At 41.3% G+C, this 14,713-nt stretch overlaps 1 protein-coding gene across 5 annotated transcripts in view; it reads left to right on the top strand.

Annotated features, from left to right (window-relative positions):
* Positions 1-14,713, top strand: part of FOCAD (focadhesin) — a 293,131-nt gene that overhangs the window by 259,064 nt on the left and 19,354 nt on the right. For all 5 annotated transcript variants that reach the window (XM_025216584.1, XM_006034585.3, XM_025216583.1 and 2 more), the window contains 7 exons: positions 4,076-4,195; positions 6,469-6,591; positions 7,670-7,747; positions 8,094-8,165; positions 8,372-8,474; positions 9,788-9,868; positions 11,118-11,246. In XM_025216584.1, coding sequence (XP_025072369.1) covers positions 4,076-4,195; positions 6,469-6,591; positions 7,670-7,747; positions 8,094-8,165; positions 8,372-8,474; positions 9,788-9,868; positions 11,118-11,246 — 706 coding nt within the window. The remainder of the gene's footprint in view (positions 1-4,075; positions 4,196-6,468; positions 6,592-7,669; positions 7,748-8,093; positions 8,166-8,371; positions 8,475-9,787; positions 9,869-11,117; positions 11,247-14,713) is intronic.

The raw sequence follows: 14,713 nt of genomic DNA, 5'->3' as shown, positions 1-14,713 counted from the left end.
AAAGAGTAATGGACAGCAACAGTAAGAGCATGTGTTTATATTTAAAATGTTATCTGACATGTTTAAGCCCATTGCAAGCTAAACTGTTGAATCGTGTAACCCCCTGTTTTTATAAGGGATTTATTATGTATCAATACAGAGTTCCCCCTTTTTTACACAACTTTTAAAAGCTCTTTGTATTTTAATAAACATATAATATTTTGAAGTTAAATTATTGTTGGCAGCTTACAGTTCCTGGATCAAGTATTAAAATTACTTATAACTATAAAATCATTTCTGAACCCATAAACTCCTAAAGTGTTTTAGTGAAGTTAAACAGGTGTGCAGACTTTATATAGGGTCATTGCAGCAACTGAGGAGGTAAAATACAGCAGCTGTTTAACATCACAGAACAGAACAGGATAATAAAGTAAAGCATCCCTTTTATTCCAGGAGGGTGGTATGTAATTTCATCAGTTAGAATTTGCCAAAGAAATCTGCCGTTATTACAAAAAGTCTTATAGGACCTTTAATGAACCAAAGCAATTAGGATCCCAGGCTGTTACAGTTGTACAACCACACCTCCTATTGCTACATATTGTCTGCTAAAAGCTATGCTGAGCATTATTTGTACACAGCTCAATTGTTGCCTGTCCTTGATAGCAGGTGCTGTCTGATTCTCTTGTATTGGTACACCATACTGCTACATACAGTGTGTGGAGAGGAGGCAGGCTCTAAGGAGCTGAGAAGTTTCCTCTCTTGTAGTTGAGTAGGAAGAAGTGGCAGGAGGGGGGAGAATCTTGACTTCACCTTCACAGTGTTACTTGAAAACATAATTATACCATAATCTTGGAGTGTGCACAGTGAAAGGCATAGTCCTTTCACCCTTTGATTCCCTCCCTGTAGCATTAGAGAATATGGTTTAGAGCAAGGGTGTCAAACTCCTTTGGCCCACCCAGGGCAGATGCAGACCATGGGGCTCCTTACAGGATGGATCCAGATCCACCTCTGGCAGCAGGGCAAGCAGCAGCAGCATTAACTGCTGCAAGTTCTTGAGCCACAGGGATTAATGCACCTGTCGTTTGACTCTTGACTGCCAACACGTGCCCCCAGTAGGGCTACAGCAGTGGGACCCATTCAGCAGTGGTCTTCATCCCCAAATTCCCAGTCCCTCTAGGATCTCTGGAGGCCATACCTTGACAGCCCTGATTAAGAGTCATTGGAGGTGACAGTTTGGAGAGTTATGAGGCTGTTCCCTTAGGCAGTTTCAGAAGCAGTGCAATAATGTTCTGTAGGGGTGTGCAAAGCTTCGGTTGCTGATTTGATTCAGAGAAGATTTGACCCAATTTTGGAGGCTGAATCATCGAATCTGAATTGAGAGACCCATAAAAACTTCTGAATTGATTCAGAGCATCCGAATCGATTCAGAAAAGATTCAGAGAAAGATTTGGTGATTCAGAAGGCAGTCTTGCAGGGAAACAGGAACTAAGAAGAGGGAGGAGGAGTGGGGGGGAAAGACTGACATCTGTAGCTAACCAGTGACTGTGATCTTTCTCCGAGTTCCCTTCCAATGATAGTGCTCTGGGGAAGGGATATAGAAACAACATACTTCACTTCATCCACCTCCTAGATACAAAACCCCATGGACTCAATATAGACATTGGATATATAACACACTGTAACCTGCCTGACATCTGACTCCCTGGGTACCTCTCCACTTTTCCCTGCTCCATCCCCCCCCCCCCAGCCTGTCTCTCACCCCCTGATAGCTCAATTTACATTTTCACTGGCTGGCTTTTTTGCCTGCATACCAGCTTCTGGCTTCTTTACTGTTCATTCCACCCAGGAAGACCACACACACCAACTGCATATGCTTCCTCAGCCTGACAAAGGGTTTTTAAACCCAAAAGCTTGCTAAGATATATTTCTCTAACTATTCAGTTGGTCTAATAAAATATATCAGATTGCACCCATGTGTTTCTTGGAAGTCTCATGTAAATGGTAAACTAACCCAAACCCTGTTACATGTGGGCACTTACATCACCAAAGCCTGTGCCCCCAAAGTGACTTTCTTTCAGCATATGAGGCCCTGATGGCCATGCTGAGAAGTGTGGGGGAAGTCAAGCAAAATCTTATTATCTGCAAAAAGTTTGGATTTAAAAGAAGCATCTGCCCAAAAGATGACTCTAAAGAAATGATAAATGCAATTGTAATAACCTTTTCTGTCATAACTGTAATTATTCTAGCACATCACTGTATGTATTTTAAAATGTACTGTTGGTATCCCATGTTACCTAGAAGTATTTATAATCTTCATCGTATGTATTATTACTAGGGGTGTGCAAAGCAGATCCTATTGGATTCGGATTCAGGCCAAATCAGGGACAGTGATTCGATTAGTTGATTTGGATCGCTGTCCCTGATTCGATTCAGGCAAATCCAGATCTGAAGATTCAGTGCTGATTCGGAGAATTAGCAATTCGGACACAAACATAGCTTTAAATGTTTTTTCTACGTACCTCGAGGTACCAGCGTGGCTCGTGAATGCTACAATGCTGGGGCAGATGAAGTGCGGGGGGGCCCTCTGGAGTACTTCTGGTCCACTTCCGGGTCCTGTGGGGAGCACACAGGCCCCCCTTCCCCCCCCTTGCTCCTCCTCAATGTGGCAATAGGCTGTGGGGGGACCATGGGTGCCACCCCAGACCCAGGAGGCACCAGTCACTGAGCCAGAGGGTCATGGTGGGGGTCCCCCACGTGCTTCCCGGTAGACCCAGAAGTGGACCAGAAATGCTTCTGGTTCACTTACGGGTTTGCTGCCAAGTGCAGTGGGGAGCCCCCTGCAGTTCTGTGGGGCGCTCCATCTGCTCCAGCATTGCAGCATTCACGAGTCTCCTGGTACCCTGAGGTATGTAGAAAAAACATTTAAAGCTGTGTCTATGTCTGAATCGCTGAATCTTTCCGAATCAATTCGGAGGGTTCCAATTCAATTCAGAGAGATTAAAGGGTTCTCTGATTTGATTCAGCGGCCGAATCTCTGAATCTGAATCGCGCCGAATCTCCACCGAATCGAATCGGCGACTGAAGCTTCGCACAGCCATAATTATTACCCCTCTCTTGGCTGACACTAAACCAGGGATCCTTTTATCAACCCTCTGCACTTGTCAATAAATAAATAAAGGTCTTATCTTACCCTTTGGGAAGAGAGAGAAAATCTTGGTATCCTGGCCAGATTTTTTTTTCTCTTAGTATTTTATAGTATTAAAGAATTGAGGTCTTTCTGAGTTCATAATGGCTGTTGATGGAGCTTGCATAGGTTCATACTGTACTACCAGTATGAAACAGTTTTCCTTTGTATACTGCTTCTGAGACTATGAAAATGTCCTTATGAACCCATCTTCTGTAATCTTCTGTAAACTTTATTTGCTAGAATCATGAAATTTAGGATATATCATGATGTGCCCCCCATGGCTGAGAGCTCCAGTCAACTGATGGGGCTCCCAGCCGCAGAAGCCAAGATTGCCAGTGCAGAGGTGATCTGGGATCATGATCCTAGGTTCCCTTTGCACTGACAGTATGGCATGATGGGGTCTGATGCTCAGTTCCACAGTCATGCCTCTAACCATGCATGTGTGGCATAGCAGGAAGCACAGTTGTTGGGATTGCACATCAGATCCCAACACCTTTTCCCTGTCTGTCAGTGGCCTAATTGTAATACTTCTTGTTAGTGGCCAGCTGTTCTGTTTTGGGTGGTGTTCTACACTTAATACAAAGCATACAACAGCATTGGAAACCATGTGGAAACTCATTTAGGTTTCATGGTTTTACAGTGCATCTAATAATACAGTGCATCTTCATGGCAGTCTCCACATTTTATTTCTCTTTTTTCTCAAACTAGATATGGTTGAATTTGAGGGGGGAGTTATTGATTATCCAGGATGGAATAGCTAGGAACCTTGGTGTTCCCAGTAGTAACACCAAGGTTACGAGTAACACCATGTGGAATCTACAGTAGTAAATAACTGAAACCCTGATCCTACCTGGGGAAATGTTAAGTTTTCTGACTTGTATTTTTTTTAACTGTATCTCCTTTTATTAGATCCTTGCCTATTCCATTGCCTGTTCCTGCATCTCTGCTTTCAGTGTTAGAATCATAGAAGCAGAGGAAGCTGACAAGGTTATGAACAAGTTGCGGACTTTAACAGAAAATAATCAGCAGGTTGTATCCACAACATGGATTCCTTACTTTCTATTATGCTTTTTAAATGTCCTTTCTTTTGTACCATATACATTACATCCTCTTCCATCTATGCCAGTATTAGATGGAAGTCTCTTAGGACCTCTCAGGTATCTGTTGAAACAGTGTAATTTGAAGATGGTACCTTCAAGGCCATTTGTTTTATTCATGTATTTCTTATAGCAGCAGCTCATACTCTATCACTAAAATATGAAATAAAAACTGAATTTATATATATAAACATGTCTAAAAGAAAAACTTATACTTTTCCAGTTGCATTCCCAAGGTTTTTTCTTCCTAGGCAAATATCCTTTCTCTGCCTTTCTCTTAGACTTATGGACAACTAAATTTTAATCTTCCTGTAGATATTAAACAGCAGATCATAGTCACAATCCTAACCAATTCAGATTAATGTCTCAAACTCAGATTTCTGTAGGTAGCCTTTTACCCACTTGGTACTACTGAATTTTCCCACTAACAGATGACAGCTCAGCATCTTCCCATTACCTCAGAATCCCTTGTTTGCTCATCAGTCACAATTTGACTCCCTGAGTATCAGTAACCCAGTTTGTGTTGCTCCTGTCTGTCCACTATCCACTGATTGACAATGTGGTGTTATACAACCTGTTAGAATCAAAACTGATCTTTGCAATAATCACAATAATCAGCAGCCTTTTATTTTATTGGGGACGTAAAATTAGGGATCTCTTTTCTAACCATTTTCCTTCATGTTAGAAAACCATTCTCTAATACAGAGGCTTCCATACTGTAGCCTTTGGTTATTGGGTACCCATTGAGCATGTTCAGACAGCTGGCTGGTTCCATGATGCTGGTTTTTCCTTCTTTCCAACTGCTAACTCAGGGTAAAGAAGCTAATTTGTATGATGTACTTTCCAAATATTACTGTCTTATATGAAAAATGACTGTGGTTGTTATGAGAGTGCTGCATAATGGTGAATGAGGATGTTGGTGTTCCATGAAAACATGAATGGGTGAGAACTTGATCCCTGAGACAGTCATAGGATAAAATGTCATCCACCCTGTGAAGACTTGGGGAACACCCTACTCTAAAACACAAAAATTACTCTAGTGTAGAAATTTTTGTTAAGACTCAATTCTTGTCATGGGAAGTGTCCAGGTATTTCAACTGTTAGATTGTCTCCATCCAGTGGCATCTTCCTCTTCTCTAGTTTCAGAAGACTCCTGATTATTTCCAAATGCTTAACTTCAATTACATCCAAAATCCACTGATTTCAGTAGGATTGTGTATATTCTTAAAGTTTAGCATTTGTTTATATATTTGCAACATTGGGCTGTAATTTCACTCTTGACCTAAATCTTTCTCAGAACTAGAACCCTTGTTCATTACCTTTGAAAAGAGTCTTACTTGACCTCACAAGTTCTGACAGGTATTAGTAGCAGTCCCTGGAGCCTTTTTTGCTCTCTAGTCATTAGAGGGTGACATCATTCCTTTGTATACACATATATGCGCAAACATACATGCTTAATCAGTATACTGCCATACGTAGGAGCCAGTATTTTGTAACTGGCTGCATCAATTGCACTAGATTTGTACTTGTGGCACTCAACCGTATAGCCTTGTTGGCCAAATGAGTGACACAGGGTCAGCCCACAGGCCAAATCCTTCATGGGGTCATTCCATGGCTGCAATCCAGGATGTAAACCCAATCCTGTGCATCCAGATTCTGCCACATGGTGGCCCTATCCCATGGACCTGGATCTAACTGCAGACCAGCCCCATCTTGTGATCCCAGATCCAGCCATGCACCAGCCCCGTCTCATGTGCCTAGATCCAGCCATGTGCTGGCCAGATCTGGTGTACAGGACCATGTTATATGGCCTGTGTGATTCACCATAGGTCCAGAAATTTGACAGTAGGGGAGCAGCAATTACCACCACCTCTGCCGCCCTGCTGCCAAATTTCTAGACCGTGGTGAAGCCCTGCAGGCTGAATGATGTCCTGATGGGCCAGATCTGGCCTATGGGGTAGGAGTTAAGCACTTCTGGTTTAAGCCAACTATTTGTTTTAAAAGCAACAGCATTTTGGTTGACAACAGAAATTATGGTATATAGAATATGTCAGTGTGAAGTACTGCTCATGGAAGATGTGAGCTGTTATTTTGGGGAAAAAATGTGTGCGTGTGTGTGGGGGGAGTGTATTCACACACACACACCACCCTGCCTTTGTGGCAGTTGTTTTTACTGTCTTTTCCTTGTTGTTTTTTTTTTTATAGACGTCTGGTTTTGCCTTGGCACTGGGTACCATAGTTCATGGTTTGTCAGTCTTTGGACATGGGAAAGCAGAAGACCTGAGCAACAGACTGTTACCTGCTTGGATAAAGATTGTACTTGCAGAGGTAGAGGAGACTGTCTCTATCCTTTTATAAAGAAATTGCTAAGGAGCTTATTTCATTAAAGGGGAAGAAATGGAGATCAGGAATAGTTTCACTGTTGGAGCAGGTGATTTGATTTGCTTTTAGAAACAGTAATCTCTCTAGTTTGCTTTAAGAAAAAACTGGGCTTTCTTGATTTACAAAAAAACAATTATTGCTTTTGGTCTGAGAGCTCCATTCTGTTACCTTTATTCATCCTGAGTAGCAACCAAAGCTGCAAGTGCTCAGACTGACATCAGTTTCCTTACTGGAGTGAGGAACTCCATAACAAAAGTTAGACTAGTAGAATCCTGGGATCCTTGTGCTTTGCCATTTTACTGTAAATTTACCCTCTTGAATGGCTTTTTTATTAAATAATAAATGGTTGTAGCTCTGCTTTTATGAGCCAGTAATTGCCATTGCTATGGCCAGTGAATACAGCAGCTACACTGAGATGTTTTGGCTGCATTTATAGTAGTAGAGGAGCTGAACAATTCTAGGCTTACTGAAGGTAACATTAATCACTGTCACGGTAACAGAATAGAGAACTGAGTGAAATGTATTCATTTGTTATACTTGCAATTCTGTACTAATAATTTAGCCTCTTGTACCAAAAATTACATATAAAATTAATTTTAAAAGCAACCCCTAAATGAATTCTTCAAGATAGGACTATAAGGTAAATATTAACAGCAACACAGTTTTAACAGCATGTTTGAAGACTAGGTCATCCCAGCATGTTTCCAGGCATACTTCATGTTAAAGGTATTAGATTAGAATACATTATAGAAAGGTGCTGCATCAATAGGAAATGCCTGCTTGTTTGAGTGAGAGAGAAGAAGGAGGTCCTATATAATGCAGTTCATTTTGCAGTTCATTGCAGGGGTAGCAATGTAATTCGGTTCCTCATCCAGAAGCCTGGCCCAGAAGTCTGTTGGTAGGGAAGGAATAGGTATAATCTTTAGAGTTAACAGTGCCCTCTTTTTGAGAAGAAATTGATTCTGTGCTTTGTCCACCATATTACAGCCCTTTGGGTTGCATTCATTTTGATTTGTGTTTTCAGGGGTCTCCCACAATGCTGCGCCTGGCTGCTGTGAATGGGTTGGTTGCATTGGTGGGTTCTGAAGGAGCCATGATACAGGTAAAAGAAACAAGCACATAAAACCTTTAGTTTCTTTTAGAAACAAAGTGTCAAGGTATGACCTGAAAAATATATGAGATCATATCTCTGAGAATTTTTTTGTATGTTTTTGATGGGTAAGTCGATACATAATTAAATAACTAGCATTCATTTAATATCTCCACATTCAGTGTTCTGCAATGTTGGATTAATTGTACAACACTTTAATCTCTGAGAAGGTCTGTCAAAACAGAATTTGGCTCTCGTTGCTTTCAAGCATTCTTAGAGCTGGTGGCAACGAGAAGTAACCTTATTCCTCCTCCACTAGTTATATATGTCATTGTCTCATTTTCCTTTTCCTTGACAGTTGAAATTGGACACTATTCAGTCTTCCCAGTTTCAAAATAAACTTAATGAAGTCATCAGAACCTTGATTCAGGTGAGTGGGTGGTGTGTCATGTCTGTTTCTGATTCTGCTTTGGTAAACCTAGTGCTATGATACCTTGTGTAAAGGGCCAAATTGATTTTTTTTTTAAAAAGCATAACTTGCATTTTGTGTTAGTTTGCTTTTGAAGTATTGGATGAGGTAATCAGCATTAATTGAGGCTAGAAATATTAATCCATGTCCTATGATTGTCTCCACAGATTGTCAGTTTTTCTGGACAGATTGCCCTGCAGACAAATGCAGCCTGGCTTTTAGGGCACCTTCATCTATCCAGTTTGTTCTCAGACCAGAGCAGGGCATCTGGTAAGAGGTTTTTGTTGTTAAGAATGCCCTGTGGTAGCATCAAAAGGCCTTAATCAGTGGCCTCCTTATGCTAGGTTTGGAACCCACAAAAAGTGAAAGGACAGCCTTTGTGACACAAGAGAGCTCACACTTCACTGCACCACAACAACAAGCTCAAATACAGTTGACGTTTATGCTCCAGCAGAGCCCCGTTGGAGTCAGTGCTGCTCAGTGCAAAGTCCACCCACATGCTTCTGTTTGGTGAAACTCTCCATAAAATATGTTCCTATCAAATCTGTGTGTTAAAATAATATCTAAAAAAAGCGAGTGTGTATGCTTGAAACTTATAGAATAATTCACAGTTTTGGTTTAAAATAGTGCAGAAAGACCTTTCCCTCTGTTTTTGTAAGTAAAATGTGTATTCTGTGATGAGAGTTAATCAGCTATCTGGTTTGGCCAACTTCATATTTCATGAGTTTCTGCTCTTAAATATGTCAACCATTTGGAAACCAGCCACTGCAAAAAGGAAAACAAGAGTAATTTTTTAAGAACTGTAAGTTTGTAAAGAGCTGTTCTGTGATTAGCTGAAGCACACAGTCAGCCTCCGAAGGAAGTGCAGCACTACTATTTACTGAGGATGGAATTTACCCCCAGTAAGAGGGGAAGCTTTAGGACTATATACCACTTTACATGCTATATGAGCCTGCAAAATAGATGTTAAGTGGGCCACAGACTCTCAATCTCCCCTTAGCAAATAGGTGAATTTCATTCTGCTAATGATGATGGATTATCACTGCATGATATCTACCAGATAAAATGATTGATGAAATATGTGTTCATTAAAGGGAGCTAATGACCCATGCTGTCAGTGAGTTGGTACTATCGAGATGACACATGCTTAAACCACAAAAATATCTCATTGACCATGCTGGCAGGCACCAGAGAATGAGTAGGTATGAAGTGTGACTGTGTTATTACTTCCAGGTTGGGGTTGAGGCACATTAGGCCTGTGCATGTGTGTTATGGAGGGGGTTGGAGGGAAGAAGTTTCCATCATCATAGGTTCTCAGTTTATGAACAAACTAATTTTTCAGTGCTGCAGTATGGCAACTTTCACTAACCTTACATGTACTTGGAAAGAAAAGGGCAAGAGGAAGAAGTGATTATATTTGCATTAATCCTTTGGTCTAATAGAAATAATCACTGTAATAGAATGTTGACCAGTGATTAATTTGTAAATATCTCATGCTTGCCTTTTGAATTTAGTTGGAACCAGGAATCTCTTACTTTTCCTGCCACATTGTTGACATATTTCAAAGTCTTTTCTCTTTCCAGTTCCTCCAGACTTCAGCTACTTGCCTGAAAACAGCTTTATTAGGGCAGCTATTGATTATGTCATTGAAGGAGGCAAGAAAGGTAAGAAAGAAGAAAATTCCCTAATTATGGGAAAAATGCTGCTGCTCTAAATTGACTTTCACTTAAATGTTTTTTGCTTGTTAGAAATGCTAAGAAAAATAATCACGGATCGATCCTAAAAAAACTCAATTTCAGTTAAGTATATTTCAATAAAAACATTAAATATGTGGGAAATATTTTTACATTGCCAACACTACAGAATACTTACATAAGAAAGCATTATAACTTGATTTTTCTGTTGAATTTTTTTACATTCACTGTTTCTTGAACATCTGTTAGGCTTGATATACTGTCCCAAGAGCAGAAATGAAAGCCACATCATTTGAAACATTCATAACTAGCTTGGACAATACACTCTAAGGAATAATTCAGCAATGGCATTAGCGTTGTTTCTCCCAATTCTTGTTTCTGTGATTTGATCTTTGCCTTCATTTGGATCCTTAAGTGGCATTCTGATGCATGTGATATATAAACTTCCAACTGAAGAAACTGTCCACATCAAGATGTTTAAATTAAGGGAGCTATCTTGTAAAATCTCAGTGGAGATGGGGCGCTGGGTGGTTTTGATATAGTTGGCCAACCCTGTAACATTAACCTGGGTGCACCTCAGTTGGTTACATTGAATTAACAACTCTCCACACCTTGTTTTCATTAGGATTTTACACTGAATTAGCTATTTTGAATCTAAAAAAATCCTACTTTCTTGCCAAAAGGACAAAGAATGGGGGTTAAATGAGAGCTTGGTTTGTAGGGAAGCTTTAATTTTAGTTTCAGTGCTGGTTCCCTCTGAGTCTGAATGTACTATCCAGTCTCTTTGCCTCTGTTTCCCTGTCTATAAACTAGAAAAGATTGCAACACTCACGTGTTTGTAAGGCCCAATTAATTAACCTATGACATGCTTTGAGGCCCAGGCTTAGAAGGGGCAGTAGAAGTATATTTTTTTTAATTTTAAGGCTTCAGTTTTATAATGGCTCCCCTTCAGCTGTGGTATAACACCACACCCTGAGCGCATTAATTGCTTTGCAATCCACAGTTGCATTTTAAGTGGCTTCCAGCATATTTAGCCAGTGATGTGGTACAGATGGCTGTTGTGTTATCAATAAACCCACGTTTATTGGTTTTCTTTCCAGGATAATGCTGTAAACTCCAGGGTCTGTACACTTTCTTTTTTTGTTTAGCTGTTTTGCCTAGTTTATTATGATTTGCCCAATTTATTATTATATAATTCAGGTTGATTGTTCTATTGCAGGCCCTGAATCCATTCCCCCTACCTTGGTGAAGGTAGCCCTGGCACCCATTGCTTTAGTTGGAAAAAGTTACCAGTATCCACCTGTGAATTGGGGATCAATTCTTTCTCCTTTGATGAGACTAAACTTTGGTAAGATAATCCCTTGCATTTTTCTCATATGACTTGTGTACAAAATACCATACTATAAAATTCCAGAGTCTTTTCAAGGATTTAAGCTGGAGTGGGCAATTATTTCGGCTGCCAGGCTACTTAACAAGTTTTGGTGATCTCTCAAGGGCCACACAAACAATCTTTCAGAAGATAACCTTTTAACAAACTTCCCCCCCCAAATCTGGCTCATGGCTGCCCCCGCAGTGCTCCACATGGGGCTGAGCCCTGCTTGCTTCTGCCTGGGGCAGCCTATGCCATGTTCCCACCCATGCCTTCTGACAGCCCCAGCTAGCACGTGCAGCTTCCTAGCGGGGCTGCTCCTGGTGTGGCTGCAGCTGCTCAGGTACTGCTCAGCTTCCCCTGCCTCTAGTGGCATCTCCTTCAGTGACTCCTTCTCCTGCCCCTGCTGTGCCACTCCAGGAAGCAGGTAATCCAGGGAAGCGCCGACAGCAGTTATGGAGATGTGTGCTAGGCACCACATGCCCAGCCAGGTGGAGGGGAAGCTGCAGCCAGGCAGCTCCTGTCCCAGCACCTGGGGTTTCCAGTTTCAGCTCCCTACCACCTTCTACCCAGTCTGCCCACCTGGCACTGCTTATCCGGCCTCGAGGAAGTTGTACATGTTGGTTGGGGCCAAGGTCATCAGCAGGTGCAGGCAGGAACATGGTGTAGGCTGTCTCTGGCAGGAGCAGGTGTGGCTCAGCCCCATGTGGAATGCTGCAGGGGCAGCCATAGCCGGACACAATCTGTTGGCAGGCAGCCACCCATGGGCAGGCTGGATTTTGCCTACCCCTGATCTACACATTTAATGTGCTCTGAATTATGATTTTATGAGTATCTACTTGCAGATATTCCCATAGGGATGTGAGAATTTCAGTGCTAGAACTGGCTAGAATGAACCAAAGCCAAAAATTTCAGAACTGAATTTGGACTTCTTCAATATTCAGATGAGTCTGAATCCATTTCTATTTGGCCCATTTTAGCAGCAGGCACCTACTGCAAAGTCTGTATCCAAACTTCTACAGTGCCTTTGAGGGTGCTGGTGGGTATGTGGGTTTCAAATTCAAATGCCCTCTTTATAATACTGAGTGTTTCATAGGAAATACTCTCCAACTATAATTAATCTGAACTTTTAGTGCTTTGGTGTTTTCTCTTAGGGATTTTATTTTCCCCTCATGCTAGTCAGCAGTCAGTATCTACCCTTAAACAAGATGTTTGACATATAATGTTTGTAATGTTTTCACTCTTAATATACCTGCTGGTGCTATCTTTATGGCTATAAATGTCTGATTTTTGGATTCTTTCCCTCAAAAATACCTCGGGTGCCAAGTTTTTTTTCCAGTGTTGCTAGATTTTATTTAATTATGTATTTCCTGCTTCAGGAATAGCAATTACTGGCATTTCAGGCTCTTACAGCTGAGCCATGCTAGTTCTTTTGGCTTTAGATTGATTAGCTTCATAGGGCTCAGGTATAGAAAGGCTGCTCTTTCTTGCTGTTATAAATAATATAGCTATGGGGCCTTGTGCCCCAAACAGTGGAAATTATTAAACAGTCATTATATGGGGGCAGAGCCTTTGCCACATACAGAAAGATCTAGCAGTTTACTGCTGGTTTTTACTGATTTTTTTTAATTTCGAGTTCTTACAATCATTTCTCTTAGGTTCATATTAGAAAAAAATGCAAGGATGTCTTGCATATTCAGCCACATTGACCATGTTGCAAATAAGGAACCACATGATGAATAGTAGAAACTTGTTAAACACTTGGGGAATTTTTTATTGCTGGGTTTTTTTTAACCTATGAAGAGGAGTTTCATTTTTGTAAATTATGGGAATTCCAGAAGAAACAGTATATCACTTTAGCGGCTTCACTTCAATTAAATTTCAGTGGCACTGAGAATTGCTCTGTATGATACGGACGTTCTTTGAGCTGTCCCTGTATAACATTATGGAAGTTAAACACATGTATCAAGAAATGAATACATCTCCTTTTATCTTAGTGTATCCTGAATAATTGTGTTGAGGGGCAAATGTATTAAGTTCAGCTCCCTAAGATTTGTTAGATCAGTAGTATTAGTATTTCATGTCTGGCTGATATGAAAACTGAAAGTTTCACAAATTTGAACAGGAATGATTATTTAGGTGTAAGCAAAAGTAGATCATTCTATTTTAAAAAGGTTTGGGGCTGCACTCCTGGAACAAACTCAAGAATATGTGACAGACAACAGGCACACCTCATAAGTATTAAATAACAAACAGTTGAGGTGAACAGCTTGCAATCAACTAATTATGTGTATATTACTAACCTGAGCCAGCAGATGAATGCAGACAAATACATTTGTAGCAATCCAAATTAGAATGCACTTTGATAACTACTACTAAGACCCTGTTTTTTTCTGTTAGGATATTCAAAACAGTGGCCTAACAATAGGTCTTGAAATCTCTATTTAGATATTGAAATAAATAAACTTGTTTCACAAACAGACCTATTGAAGCCAACTTTCATTTCTGTTTGTCCTAATGAATAGGGCTGTGCGAGTCAGCAGCGATCTGATCCAGCTTCGGATCTGGCCACTTCGGATGGCCGCTATCCAATCTGGAGCTCCGGACTGGGTTTCCGGCTTGGTCTGGCCGAAGCGGCTCTGAAGCCCTCGGAGATCCGGCCATAGGGTATAATGGGGAATCAATGGAAGATCTATAATTTTGTTGTTTTTTGTATGATTTGGATGAAACTTACAGGGATGGTAGCCTCTGCTAAGAGCATGAAGCCTGCCAAGTTTGAAGAAGATTGGTGCAGAGGTTTGGGTGGAACTGTACCCCAAATTCTTGAAAGTCAAACTCATGTCACGGCTGTGTGTTACACCACAGGGGGCTGAAAACTGCAGGGGTGGTAGCTCTTGCCGAGGCCACAAAGCCTTCCAGCTGTGTGTGTCCTAGAGCAGGCCTGAGTGAGTGCTGGGCCCTGCCAGGCTGCGAAGCCTGCCTGCCACCTGTGTGTGTCTCGCTGGGGGAGTCTGTCGTCCAGGGCCCTGCACCCCAAGCTGTTGACAGACAAAACTCATGATGTGGGTAGGTGACACTGTGTGTGTTAAGGTGCACCCTTAAGGTGTTCCTGGTGCTGGGGCCTCTGAACAACATGGCAGTGTGCCCCACTGCGGCCTCCTCCTTCTCCCCTACAGCCTCATGCCCGGTCCTTCACTTTACGTGACAACAGGTAAAATAACTTAGCTGGCTCAACACGGGTAGCATCAGCAGCAGCATCAAGGGTATCCAAACAGAACTGTCACAGAGTCTTTCTTTTTATAAAGGAATTGACAGCAAGAAGTAAAGATGTTGTGTTGTGTTGGACATATGATGTTATTCATGGTGTGTGATGGCTTTTCTTGCGTTTTTATGTCTGTGTGTGTAGTATGAAAAAAAAGGAGTACTTAAAAAATGTATCTTTGGAA

The sequence above is a fragment of the Alligator sinensis genome, unplaced genomic scaffold, assembly GCF_000455745.1.
Source record: "Alligator sinensis unplaced genomic scaffold, ASM45574v1 scaffold120_1, whole genome shotgun sequence".
Lineage (NCBI taxonomy): Eukaryota > Metazoa > Chordata > Crocodylia > Alligatoridae > Alligator > Alligator sinensis.
This window is presented reverse-complemented; position numbering and strand designations above follow the sequence as displayed.